The sequence below is a fragment of the Pipra filicauda genome, unplaced genomic scaffold (genome assembly GCF_003945595.2).
Source record: "Pipra filicauda isolate LSUMZ 115617 unplaced genomic scaffold, ASM394559v2 scaffold36_size6622888_pilon, whole genome shotgun sequence".
Classification (NCBI taxonomy): domain Eukaryota; kingdom Metazoa; phylum Chordata; class Aves; order Passeriformes; family Pipridae; genus Pipra; species Pipra filicauda.
The window spans coordinates 3135367-3147937 of NW_024104498.1; the positions used below are offsets into that span (position 1 = coordinate 3135367).

At 43.1% G+C, this 12571-nt stretch overlaps 1 protein-coding gene across 18 annotated transcripts in view; it reads left to right on the forward strand.

Moving 5' to 3' along the window:
• PTPRF (protein tyrosine phosphatase receptor type F) overlaps positions 1 to 12571 on the forward strand; it is a 376508-nt gene that overhangs the window by 124246 nt on the left and 239691 nt on the right. For all 18 annotated transcript variants that reach the window (XM_027747288.2, XM_027747286.2, XM_027747295.2 and 15 more), the window contains exon 3: positions 6443 to 6604. In XM_027747288.2, the coding sequence (XP_027603089.1) occupies positions 6520 to 6604 (85 nt within the window). In that variant the 5' untranslated portion in view covers positions 6443 to 6519. The remainder of the gene's footprint in view (positions 1 to 6442; positions 6605 to 12571) is intronic.

Here is a 12571-nt window from a genome sequence, read left to right on the forward strand (position 1 = left end):
GTGCTGAATTCAGTCAAGCCTGTTAGGGCACCATCATTTGTATTAAGAATATATTGTCACTTGTGTAGTAATTTGTAGAAAAAGCACAGGAATTCTTGCTTTGTGGAGGTGTCTGACTCATGAGCATGTTCCTCCACATTAGCAGAGTTTGCTGATAGTTAAGGAATAGCTGAATTTAGTTTTATTTTTTGTAGGATTTTCTGCTGCCCTGGATCTGTAATCCGTGCATCTGGGTGCACTGCTGGGCCTGTTCTACAAATGTAAAAGGCCTCTGTTGAAAGGGATATATGCAATAGTTTACTTCTTTTAAGGAGACTTTACAACAGGTGTTAGGAGCCTATACATTTGGGTAGCACGATCCACAGCAGTCTGTGCTTAAGGCTCACTGTGAGTGATGGCTGGGCACACGAGGCTCAAGGCTGATCTATATTTTAAGTGGATGTTTTAACTTATCACCATAGTTATTTAACGGGGCCCTTCATAATCCTTGTTCCAGTGGAAAAATTCCTCTTTCTTACCTAGTATTGTCTGCAGGCAATGACACCTTCAGAAATTAAGGTCTTCAGAAGCAAATGTAGCCACTAAGGCTGACAGGAATATCCAGCTTGTGCTTGTGTCCTACTTAAAAATGGGTCTTTCCCTCTTTTCCTCTCCTTGGATCAAGTTGGGATTGCATGTTCAGGATCAGAAAGACTGGGCCTGTAACTGGGCCAGCTTGTTGCTTAAATGCTTCACACTTTTTAATGCATTGTCAAAAGAAGGAGAGTCTTTTTAAAATACATCTGAATTGTTTTTACTGCTACATTATATTACTCCATACCAATCTGTCTCTGTTAGTTCATCGGTTTGTTTTGGGTTTTTTCCCAGATTATGGGAGTTGTTATATATTGAGTTGTTATTATATTGAGTTGTTTATTTTTGTGTGGATTTTTTTTTTCCACTCCATTTTTAATTTCTGTGTAAACAGGTGATGAAACATTTTCCTGCTGGAAAAAATGCTTCTGTGGTATTATTTTTTTTTTCTGGACAGTTTACTGAGAATATTCAACATACACACTTTCTTTTGCTCTGTCTCATTCCATTACTTGGAGTTATATGCCGGTGGCTAATTATACTCCTCCACTGCTTTCTTGGTGTTTGTATCCTTCATGTACTTATAGATGGTTATCAAATCCCCATCTTGCTCAGCCAGTCTGTCTAGTGCTTGTGACTTGACAGAGATTTTTATCCTTCCTGGTTCTTGAATTGCTTTGCTAGTTCCTTCTCTCCAGATGGTTTGAGAGTCTTCTAACTGAGAGCATCAGACTGATGCTCTCGTCCTGCTCCCACCTGGGTCCTGGAAGTGGTACCTTTGCTCATGTGGCAGTTGCTTTAACTTTTGGCCTTTTTACTGTATTGCAAGTTCATATGAAGTTCCTCCCTAAATCTATCCCGGTGTTGCCATCTTCATATATCTCCCCACTGAATCTCTAATACATTCCCCGCATGTGGGAGTTTGGAGTGAAATGAGACTCATTTTGTCTTTTTTGGCCATATTGCTATACTCCCCAAGTCTCTTTATATTATATTTCTCCCAGAAAAACACAAAGAAATCTATGCTAAAGGAATACTAATGTAGTGAAGTGAAACATTCAAAAGTCATTAGCTTGTGTGTAACTGTGCTTCTACAACTTTTAATGTGTGCAATATGATGATCTTGAATTATATGGTGTGTCATGGTTTTCCTCTTCCTCCTTCAGAGCACAGATGAGGCATTATGTACAGAGTGAAGCAGCTGAGCTGTAGCCAGTTATTGTTCTCACTTTTAACTGAATAAATAGCTGCCTTGTTGCTCTGTGTGGCACGTGGCCCCTCCTTGCTCAGTCAGTTCTTGATTGCCATTGTTGGTGTGGCACCCAAAAGTTGATTGGGTGGTGTTGTGTTGATTAGGTCCCTGTGGAGCACTGATTTCCCTTCAGGGTACTTGTGTAAAATACAAGGTTGTGGGTAGGTGTCCAGAAGGAAAATTTGGTTTTGTTGTGTGTTGCCCATGCAGTAGCACTGGGAAAAGCTGATGCAGTTTTACCTCCATCTTTATGGTCATCTGGGTGTTGTCCAGTTGGTGTCTTCTGACCTGCATCCTTGGGCTCACCTTGCAAATGTTCAAGAAGTTTCCACCTTGAGAAACAAACACAGTTGTTTGAGGTTCCTGTTGAAAAGACACTGTTACATCTCTGGGTCAGATAAGGACATTGCTTATGCACTGGGCTTTCCTTCCTGCCCTGTAAGTTTCTAGAGATTCTCTTAACCGTGTTTCACAGCAAAGGCAGTGTCAGTAGTCACTCACACAACGAAACCTGGCAGTTCTGTGGATGTACAGGGGTTCCTGGAGGGAACTTTTTGTGCTGACTTCTAGATTCTTTGGGTTGCAAGGTAGCGTAACCTTAAAAGAGATTTTAGTGCAGTATTTTTGTCCCTGGTTCGGAACGGGCAGTCTTGCTTTGGGAATGCTCTTCTTCACCATGCTGTTCTTGGCTGGTGACCCACGTGACACTTGCTTCAGTTTGTCTTCCAAAAGAGTTCATAGAGGACATAAGCTGTTCAGTGCTGGTTTGAAATTCCTCTTGACTCTTTAAAGTTGACTGCTTTTTCTAATCTCTTTGCCGTCTCCTGTGAGACATACTCATTGCCAGAATTTCTTAGTACCATATGAGCTGTTGGTATTCTTGGCTCTGTTTTAAATGAGTCCAGCCTTTTCTGCCTGTCTGAAAGAATCAAACCGTGTATGTTTCAAAAAATATCCTCAAGACCGCCTCTTTTCCATCCACTTGCCCCATGGCAAAACTGGATATATTCAAATGAAGTTTGCTTTTTTGTTGCTGTTGTGCTTTCCTGCTTTCTAGTTTTCTGCCAAACTAGCACTTGGTAGCTCTAACACTGAGTTTGGAGCAGAGGCAGGAGTTTAGCTTGCTAAACTCAAAGCTGTTTTTACAAAGCTATCTGGAGTGCTTAGCCTCAGCCTAATTTTGGGTTATGTAGTCTAGAGTTAGAATATTGCCAGGACCAGATGCAGGAGGAATGAGAATGCATGTGTGTTTTTGAAAAACCTTCTTCAACAGTGTCTGGGCTCCCAAAGACAATATTAGTTATGAGATGCTGGCCAAGGCAGTGAGATTAAAAGAGGCCTTCAGATGAAGGGACTGAGGTCATCTGGTGCACAGGAGATAATGCCAGATGCAAGAGAGAGCAGCCTGAAGAGGCACGAGATTGCTGGGGACAAGACATGCTAAGAATCTTAATATTATTTGATCATTTTCTGTTGGACTTGATTTTGCCAAAGCAATACTGATTTTGTATTTGTTTAACTTGTTACCAAAATCTACCAACCTTATTTGTTTTTTAGTTACCTTCTATCTTAGGCTGCCTTTAGTATTGGTTCAAGGTGACTGTTTAAAACTGTCAGAGTAACACTGGCCTTCTAAGGGTTAAATGAGCTTCAGCTAATGCCCTGTCGCCTTGCTTTGAGTATTGGGTTGTCTTGTTGGGAAAGAGCATCTCCCTTCTAGAAAAAAAATGGGAAAACTGAACAGCTAGGAGAAGCTTTTTAATATTTTCAATTTCAAAAGAGAATGACAGCTACTGAGATTAATAAAATTTTAAAACATTCCAATTTAAAGTGCTTTAAATATTGAATGCAGACAACTTTTCCGTAGGCAGAGCAACCAGGAAAAGAGGAGGTGGCGGATTTTGATCCTATTAAAGGCCAAAGGTGCTCTGTTAATTTTGGAGGGACAGACAGCAGTCTTGCATAAGAAAAATGGGCATTTCTACCAGATGGTAAACTATTATATAGCACTAAACAGTTGAAAAAGATCAAGTCTGTGAAGCATCTGGTGGTGTATCTGACAATTCATCAGTTTTGCATGATGCATGCTGTATGTATCTCATGGGCTGGAGAGGAAAGTTATAAATCTGTCAGTCTTGAAACTGGAGAGAAGCTTGATGACATTTGCTGAAAGAAGAGAGAAATCAAGAGACAGACCTATTCTTTAGCTGAGTTTTTTTGTGTTCCTGAGAGTTATTCCTGAATGAGGGCTGTGGAGGTGCCATTGACATGACTCTGAGCAATCTGCACTCAAGATACACCATTAGATGAGGCACTTTTGTTGTTAATGGAAGTGAATGAAAGAGGAAAAGCTCTCTGAAAGCTATTCATCCCCAGTGTGGTCTGACAAATACCTAAGATGTTTTCAGCACCACCTGTAAAACTTGTTCTCTGTCCTAATCTGAGAGAGTTTGACACGCATCATTAGTTTTGACACAGTAATTTCAACCCTTGGTGTTTCCCACCCCCTCCCCAAGAAGGGTAGACTTAAGATTCTGGCTGCTGTTGAGCCAGGTGTAATGCTGCTCAAAGGGTGCTTCAGAGGATTCACTTCTCTGGGCAGCAAAAATAACCCCTTTACATGCAGAATTTAGAAACATAATCATCACTCTTAACGCAGGCATTTCTTCCCATTCCTGCGTGGGCTGTATCTGGAGAGCTGGCTAACACGGGGCAAACGGCTTGGGGACTGAACTGAGCTTCCTGTTGGAATACAGCTTATGCAGCTGTAAAAAATACAACTGCCTGTGTCTGTCTCTGCTATGTAAGACACGTTAATGGTGCTTTTAGTAATCCTTTGGTGAGAGATGAGCGAGGATATGGAAGTTGGAGGGCAACACAGGTAACGGAGTGTGCAGCTGGTACAAAGAACATCTTTTGCAGTATTCAGAATCTTGCTGCTGAAGTTAGTTCGATTTATGCTTTCTCATTGAGACAATAAAAGAAGGATGAGATGATCAGTATTCTCTCTGCATCTAGGTTAGAGCTAGGTTGTTTTGTAAAGTATTTTCAGATGTCTTGGCTGCAGAAGATGTTGCATAAATAAAGATTTCTCTGTGTTGTGCGATATTATAACGTGTGAAAAGATTTACTGTGCAAATACAGTAACGGAATGGAGAAGAATCATAATCTGCTGTTTGTTAGTATGATGCGATGTCAATATTTGCCAAGGTAGATTCTCTTGGGATTTCTTGTGGATTTCTCTAGGCATGATCGTTCCTGGCATTCTTTGAGTACTATGTTTTTGTCAGAAGTGAATGTGTTTGTAACTTGTGATACTTCCATCAAAAGCTCAGTGGTTTTCAAAAAAAACACCCCAACAGCCCACAAAAAACCCAGGATGTTTTCTCTGTCAAAAACCTAGCAAAATTCAAAAATACCTTTGGTAGAGCAGTCTTGAAGATGTTTTTGAAATGTCTGCCAGCATGAGTAAGAGTGGTGCGTCGGGCCACACACAGCCTGTGCACTTGCAGATACTTTGCTTCAAGGATATTCACAGGGTCCACTCAGGCTGGCATCTGCCAGCATGAGATTTTTTTTCACTAATAATGCTGTGTTGCTAACTTCTGGTAACTTGCAGCTTAGGGGAGAATCTCATCAACCTTTTAATGACTGTTGGGCTTGCGCTGAGATGGCCAGAAAGGAAAGTGTGAGCCCCTGTCACTGCTCAGTGTAGTCACACTGAGGGCATGGGGCTTGCTAACTCCTTTTAAGTCTGTCTTAACAGGCAGACCTTGGACTTTAGGTGAAAGTACAATGAGTATATTCTTATGAAAAGATAAAGAAGGCAGGTATACAGAAACTGTATTCTTTTTAAATACTCACCTTTTTTTGGTTGGTTTTCAAGGAATTTTCTGTATTTCAGTATTCGGGCAGATGCCCAAATTAAGGCAATTTGCAAGGTAATTTGCTTTGTTTTGGAGAAGGAATTATTATCAATCATCATCAAGACAGCCATCCTTTCCATTTTTGTGAGTTTGAAGCTGAGGCGTTTGCTTTGGGTAAAACTTCTCTTTATAGACACTTCCTAATAACATTCTGCTGTGACTCTGGTAGCCCTGTGAGCTGACAGCTGCTTCAGTTCATCTTCTGTTTCTTCTACTTGAACCCGTTGAGACTTGTCTGGTGTACACCAGCCCAGCTGGATGGCCCAAGCTATGCTTCACATGTAATTTGACCACAAACCACCCTACATATGTAATCAACCATGTGTGTCTTGGGCAGCTGGACAAAGAAGAGTTACATGAGCGTATGACTGTTCCTTGTATTTAATGTGCAACTTCAGAACTATTTGTTTTGAATAATAGCAACCAAAGGATGCATTAATAGGCCATAAAACAGACTGTACATGAAGATAAACTTGGAGATGGGTGTGCATTTATGCCTCGTGACCCTTGAAATCAGCTTATTGGCTTCAGGGACATCAGTGTGGTGCTCTGTTGCTCATGCAGCAAAGATAGTTAAATTTCACTTTAGAAGTATCTGTAATGATGTCTTTACAGTGTAGTTTGGTATATTGGCAGTTAATCTATGTGTCATGTTTGATCATTTTCCGTTTCTTCCTCTCTTGGTTTGCAGGAGTGAGTCTGTGTCTGTAACGCTGGATGTACTGACCGCTTGCCTCACACTGAAGAGGACTCGCTCTACTTTGGAATATGGTGCCTAACTTCTGCATCCCAGTACTCACTGTGCCAGCAGCCATCCTCTGCTGCTTGATGCTGCCTTCAGCAGGAGCGGACAGTAAGTAACATTTGGGTTTGGACAGCTTGAGCACCTAGCAAAATTTCTTTTAAGAAATATTAAACCTTTTTGGGTTGTACTGGAAACACTGAGAGCTAAGGGACAACTTCCCCCACCCCCTACCCCAGTCTCTTCTTTCCCAATGTGCGCATTGCGGATAAACAGGATGTGTGTGAAGGGGCACAAGTAGAACTAAAAAAGACTGGCAAAATTTATTCAAGCGCAGGAAGAATTTCTGTAGTAGCTGCAAGATCAAAACCTGACAGTTTGATTTCTAACACGTAGAGATGAGTAAAGAAAATTGGGGGCGGAGGAAGAAAGAAGTATTGGGGTCACAGTAATCCCTGTTACTTTTTCCTTGTTCTTTTGCCAGCTCTCGTAATTTGTGTAGCGCTGAGACATCTCTCCTGAGTCAGCAGGCAATGGAGAGCTGTTGGGGAAGAGGGTGCAAGATTTTACCTTCTGGTGTAGCTCTCCTACACCTATATTTCAGCAGAATTGGAGTAGAGTGTTTCCTTGTGGTCGTGCTTTAAGCTGTCGTGTCTGTGCCTGTTGTCCTTGTAGTTTTACAGGGCTGCTGTGACTGGGTTTGAGCAGCCCCATCCAGGTCAAGGAGAAAAATGTGCACAAAATGCTGTTGTGGACAGACAAGAGGCGAGAAACATGGCTAATGTTAGCCTACTGAAAATACCTTTTAGTTGGAATGCCTCATGGAATGAGTTATACAGAGAGCAGGAAACCTTGTGGCTTTTTTGCGTATTACTGGTTTTCATAAATCGTGTGTATTTGTTAGGCTATCCCCAAGTGTTTATGCATCTCCCCTCCCCTTTCTTTTGTAACCTGTAACCAGTTTTAAAGTGTCCAGACATCTGCATATTTGTCACAGGCTCTGGCTGTGGTGAATATTCCATGCCTTTGAAAGCACCCAGGGCTCCTGGGATGCTTGAGCTGGAGCAGAGGTGACCATGATGCAGCTTCTGAGCTACTGGCAGTCATCTGCTTCTCACTGCACCTTTAGTCACCAGGCTCATAGTTAGATGTAATTTTGTGGAAGTTGAAGGAGATCTTGATTCATGTTGGTAGTAGCCTGGCTGAATGGAGAAAACAGATTGGGGGGGGATCCTAAATGTTCTTGACTGATGGGAAGGAGTAAACTTAGAGAAGCTGGAGAGAAGAGTGAAGGAGGGATGTGAAGAAACATACCAATTCACTGTTTTTGTTGCCATTAGGGATGACTTGCACAGGCAGCAGATTAGTGTGTCGTCTGTGTGAGTCTGAGCTGCCCAGTTAAACTGGGAGCAGCAGCTGTCTCCTTCCTCAGCTTTCTGTGCTGTCTGCTGGAGCTGCTGGAAGGTGCTTATTCAGATCATTTTCTCTACACACTGTAGCCCATTTTGGGACCTGGCACAGAGAAATACATGTTTAATGTTCTGAGAAGTATAAAAATTCCCTGAGGTTCATTATCTTTATCCTGGCTCCTGCAAAGGAGAGAAGCGTCACTCCATCAGGAATGAGGAAGCTGGTGGAGCTTGAGATGTCCTAGGACAGTTCTTGGCTTGAGAATAACTTGCAGTAGGTGTGGTTTGCTAATTTTGTGGAACGCTTCCACATGCTTAAATTTAACAAAATTGGCTCTGTTTCGCAGACCCAGATCCAAATATTGGTGTCTCAGTTGTGGAATGCTTCTGTGTTGGGAAGCAAGTGTATCTGTATGTGTGCCTTTTTCTCTGGCGCAGATCTACTCTGAATTACTTTTTCCTAATCTGGAAGGCAGGTCTGGAGGGCAGTGACCTTTTAACCACCACAGCCACCACGGATTAACCGAGGGTTTCCTAGGATGGAAAGCATTGCTCTGTGTATTTTAGCAGTTTAGAGCTTTTCTGTTATCTTACTCACTGAATCTTGCCATTGACTCTGAGGGGCTGGGACCTGTGTGAAAGGACCTGCTCTGTGCCTCTGCAGGGGGCAAAATATCACCCCAAACCCTGCACTTTTCATGTCCTTCCATCAGTGATGTAGACAAGAAGATACAGTGGTGAATCTGGCATGGGGGGGGGGCAGTCCTGGCTGAGGACAGCAGTGAAGGACAAAGGGAAGGTATGACAGTATATGCACACTGGAGCTTCCTGTTGAAGCTAGAGAGGGATGCTGTGAAAGGAGCACCCAGTATGCACATTCCTCAGTTTTTTGGTCCCCATAGCATCCTGTTGGCCTCAATCAGAGTGTTTATTTGCACAGGTTATGGCTGTTGCCAAGATGTCACTGTGATTCTTCCTTTTCCCCATTGCAGCACTGCTTGGAGACAGTGGAGGGATGGGCAGCCTCTGTATCTGCAAAGCATTCCTGCATTTCCCCAATTAAAAGCAACAGGGTAATGAGAGCAGGGTTATCCCTGGAATTTCTGGAGTCAGTCCCCAAAATTGCTTCCTACAGGAGCAGGGAAGGAGTGCAGGGGGTGGGCTGTGCTGCATTCCTGGCAGCAGCATGTCTCGTGTCTCAACGGCTGAGTGCTCACGGAGCACCCACAACTGGGTCTTCCCTACCTTCCCCACCTGTGCTTTGGAGCTTCTGTTGTTATAACACATTTCAGTGTTGCTGCCATAGCTTCCTGACAATTAGGCAGCTGGCAGATAGCTGGATGTTAACACCTGAGATAAAACGGATTGAATATGTATCACCTAGCGGAGTTAGCGCCCGGCTGCGCCACGATACCTCTCCTGGAACTGAGTTTACGGGAGCTGTGAATAATGTCAGCCATGAGCCATTGGAGGGGCATCCAAAGGTTAAACTGTGTGGCAGTGTCAGAAAAAGAGAGGCTCGCTGGGTGCCCCCCTGGCAGCAGGACCACAGTGGTGGTTTCCTGGCCGCTCTGGTGGGGTGCTGGGAGGAGAAGGTGAGTGGGAAGGGGCACATGTGCGTGAACGGTGGATACAGAAGTGCTAATTTGGCAGAAAGCTCTTCCAAATCCTCCCCGGCTTCTACAGACTGCAGTAAGAAATTATTAAATTTTCTCTGTGATCTGACTGTGTTTCTGTCAGGGTGACCCTAATTCCATTAGAGCAGCTCCGAGCTGATTCAGGATGGCTGTTTTACCCATTCTCCCTCAGCTTGCCTGTGTGGGTTTTTTTATACACTCTGTGCTTCCCTGCCTGTCAGCTTTTGATTGTGCATGGGAAAAATGGCTTTGCAGATTTCATTTAATGTTCAGTGTAATTGTCAAATAAAAGATGCTTTTTTCAGCTTTTGAAAATGTCATTTACTCTAATAAAATTAAAAAAAAAAATCCTCTCTCAAAACAAAAATACAGAGAAAACAGGAAAAAATCCATACTGTCATCAGAAATCATCAGCAATGTGTTATGTTATTGGCTTGGTTTTTTAAAAATTACGCTTCATTTTTGAAGTCCTGGGCAGAGGTTCCATTAGCCAGAGGAGGAGACTAAGTGACCCATCCAAGGCCTTTTCTAACCACAGTATATCTTGGTTTGTCTTGTACAGAATTTCAAAGGGTTTAAGGAATAAAACCACTTCAAAAGTGACCTTGTAGAAGGAAAGAACTAAGGCAAAATTAGGCTAACTACCTGTGAATTGATATGTGGTAAACAAACAATTTGCACCTTTTGATTTCTAAGGGTAGAGCAAGCTTGGCTTATATTGAGGGGATGGATGAAACTTGCATCAGTGAGCTGGTAGTGGTGAAGGCAAGGCTCTGGCTCCCACCACCTCTGGTCAGAAAGAACTGCAAGTCTGAAGTGTCTTAGGGTTCCCTGCCCCCTGTAAGAAGGGGTTGCTTTATATCCGAAAGATGGGCATCCTGTACTTGTGGTGGTGGGATGATAACTGGATTGAGGAGGCACACTAAAAAAGAAAACAGGAAGGTAAGATGCTGATACTTGTGAAGGTTGGGGAAAAAAGAAGTGTACTCCTTCCTAGATGTGTGACTTCAGGTGAGCTCTCTTTGCCAGGGATTTTGCCTTGCACTTGAGATGCTGTCCAGAGGTTTTGGATGGAAGAGTGCTGAAGGAAATATCTGTTATGGCACTTGGTTCTTTTCGTCTCCCAGCTCTGCTGTCTGCTCTTACTGTTTTGTGTTCCTGGGGCCCAGGAGTAGCGTGGCAGGTTTTGACTCCCTGATTCAGCTCCACTGCCTTTGCTTCTTAACCTGAATGATGCCTCAACAACAGCTCAACCCCAAATACAGCTGCTCCAGGCCACCCTGCAGGACAGACTTGCTGTTGTGCAAGCCTGGAAAATGGCCACTTTGGGGAGCTGGACAGCAGGATCCCATCCCAAAAGCTGGACCTGAGGCTTCTCCACTGCCCTCTTGCATCAGTTTCTGCTTCCAGGTTTCCTGTTTGCTTGCCTGTCCCCAAACCCTGCATGTAGTGATTATGTGTAATTGATGTGATCGGATCCAGGTATTGCAGCACAGGTAAATACTAATTTTCTGCAATTCCACCTTGACTAGCTTGACATATTCCATCAGTGAAAAGAACGTGGAAAATATTGTTTACGAAAACCTCTTGACCTGAGGCATTGGGGTGGCATCATTAAGGGACAGGTTGAAATATTAACCACAGTTATTGGGCAGTGTTTATTTCTGGTGTCCTTACTCATCATAAAAATAAATATATATATAGGTAGAAATGGATTCCACACTTTTCTGTAAAATACCTAAATGCTGCCTGCTGGTAACTGAATGTTGCAGGCATCAAGGTAGGAGGGATGCTCTGAAGACAAACACCATGTGTAGAGTAGACAACAGATCTTTCTCTGCATTTATGGCCCCTTTAGCTCCAGCACTTGCAGGAGTCACATGAATTTGTTTCGTTTGCTACACACAACAGATCACAGCATGATCATTTGTCTTTTTTATGTATTGTTAAAGCCGACATCATTCATCAGTCAACATCAGCTGTCAGGTCAAAGGTCTGCCTAGCCCCAAATCCCTCATCCAGTGGTGGTCAGTACAAAGACCTACAGAGGATGTGAGAGCAGCATAAATACATAGTGATCTCTTCCTGGTGTCCTGGGGGAGTGGTGGCTCCTGGGCCCACAGGGGTGCTGTAGTAACTTCAGGCATTTGCTCTCAGGCAGCTCTGAGTGGTCAGTCTGCAGGGATGCCCTGGGACCAGTGGTTTGCATGGCTCCAGCTTTTGCCTCCACTCCTTTTGCCTCCACTCCATGGCTGCATGTTTAAACCCCTTACTGCTTCTCTGCAGGACTGAGCATTCTCACTTGCCATTCACACCATTTGGACTCAGCTGCACAGCCAGAGTTACTCTCTTGCCTTCACAAGGGAGTTCCTGTGTTTAAGTGTCCATGTAAATTATCCAGCACAGTGACAAATGGTGAGGGGCTGGTGTATTTAATACTCGATCTTTGAAACAGAGTGTGCCTATTGCCTTGGTGATACAGAAGACCAGTAAAACTGCTTCCAATTTTATCTTCAGTGTAGATTCATAGATTTTAAGGCCAGAAATCAGATCAGTGCAGTCTTCTACTCTGACCTGCATAGCACAGGCTGTATAATTTCAGCTAGTAATTTCTGCATCTGCTTTTAAGAGCTGTGAACGAGCTAGCACGTAACCTCCTTTTGGGAGGCTATCAAATCATGATTTGAAGACTAAATGGTAGAGAATTTACCCATGTCCCGTGTGATCTGTAAAAATGGCAAGTAGTCATTACTTCTTCAAATCTGTATTTGTTTCAAACTGCGTTTATGCATTTTTTGGGTTCAGACACTGGATGTTGGAACATCTGTCAGCTAGGCTGAAGACTTCTGCTGTTTAATGAAATCTCCTGGAGAAGCAAGTTAGAGTGGAGAAGTTAGAGAAGCTGAAAGTTTGTCCTTTCTATTGTAGAAAAACGGGCTGGTCTTGGTTTTTCTGACCAGATAAAATTCTTATAGTTCTTCACTAATCTTCCAGACTTTTCAATATGTTTTTTGATGTCAAGGACCTTTGAA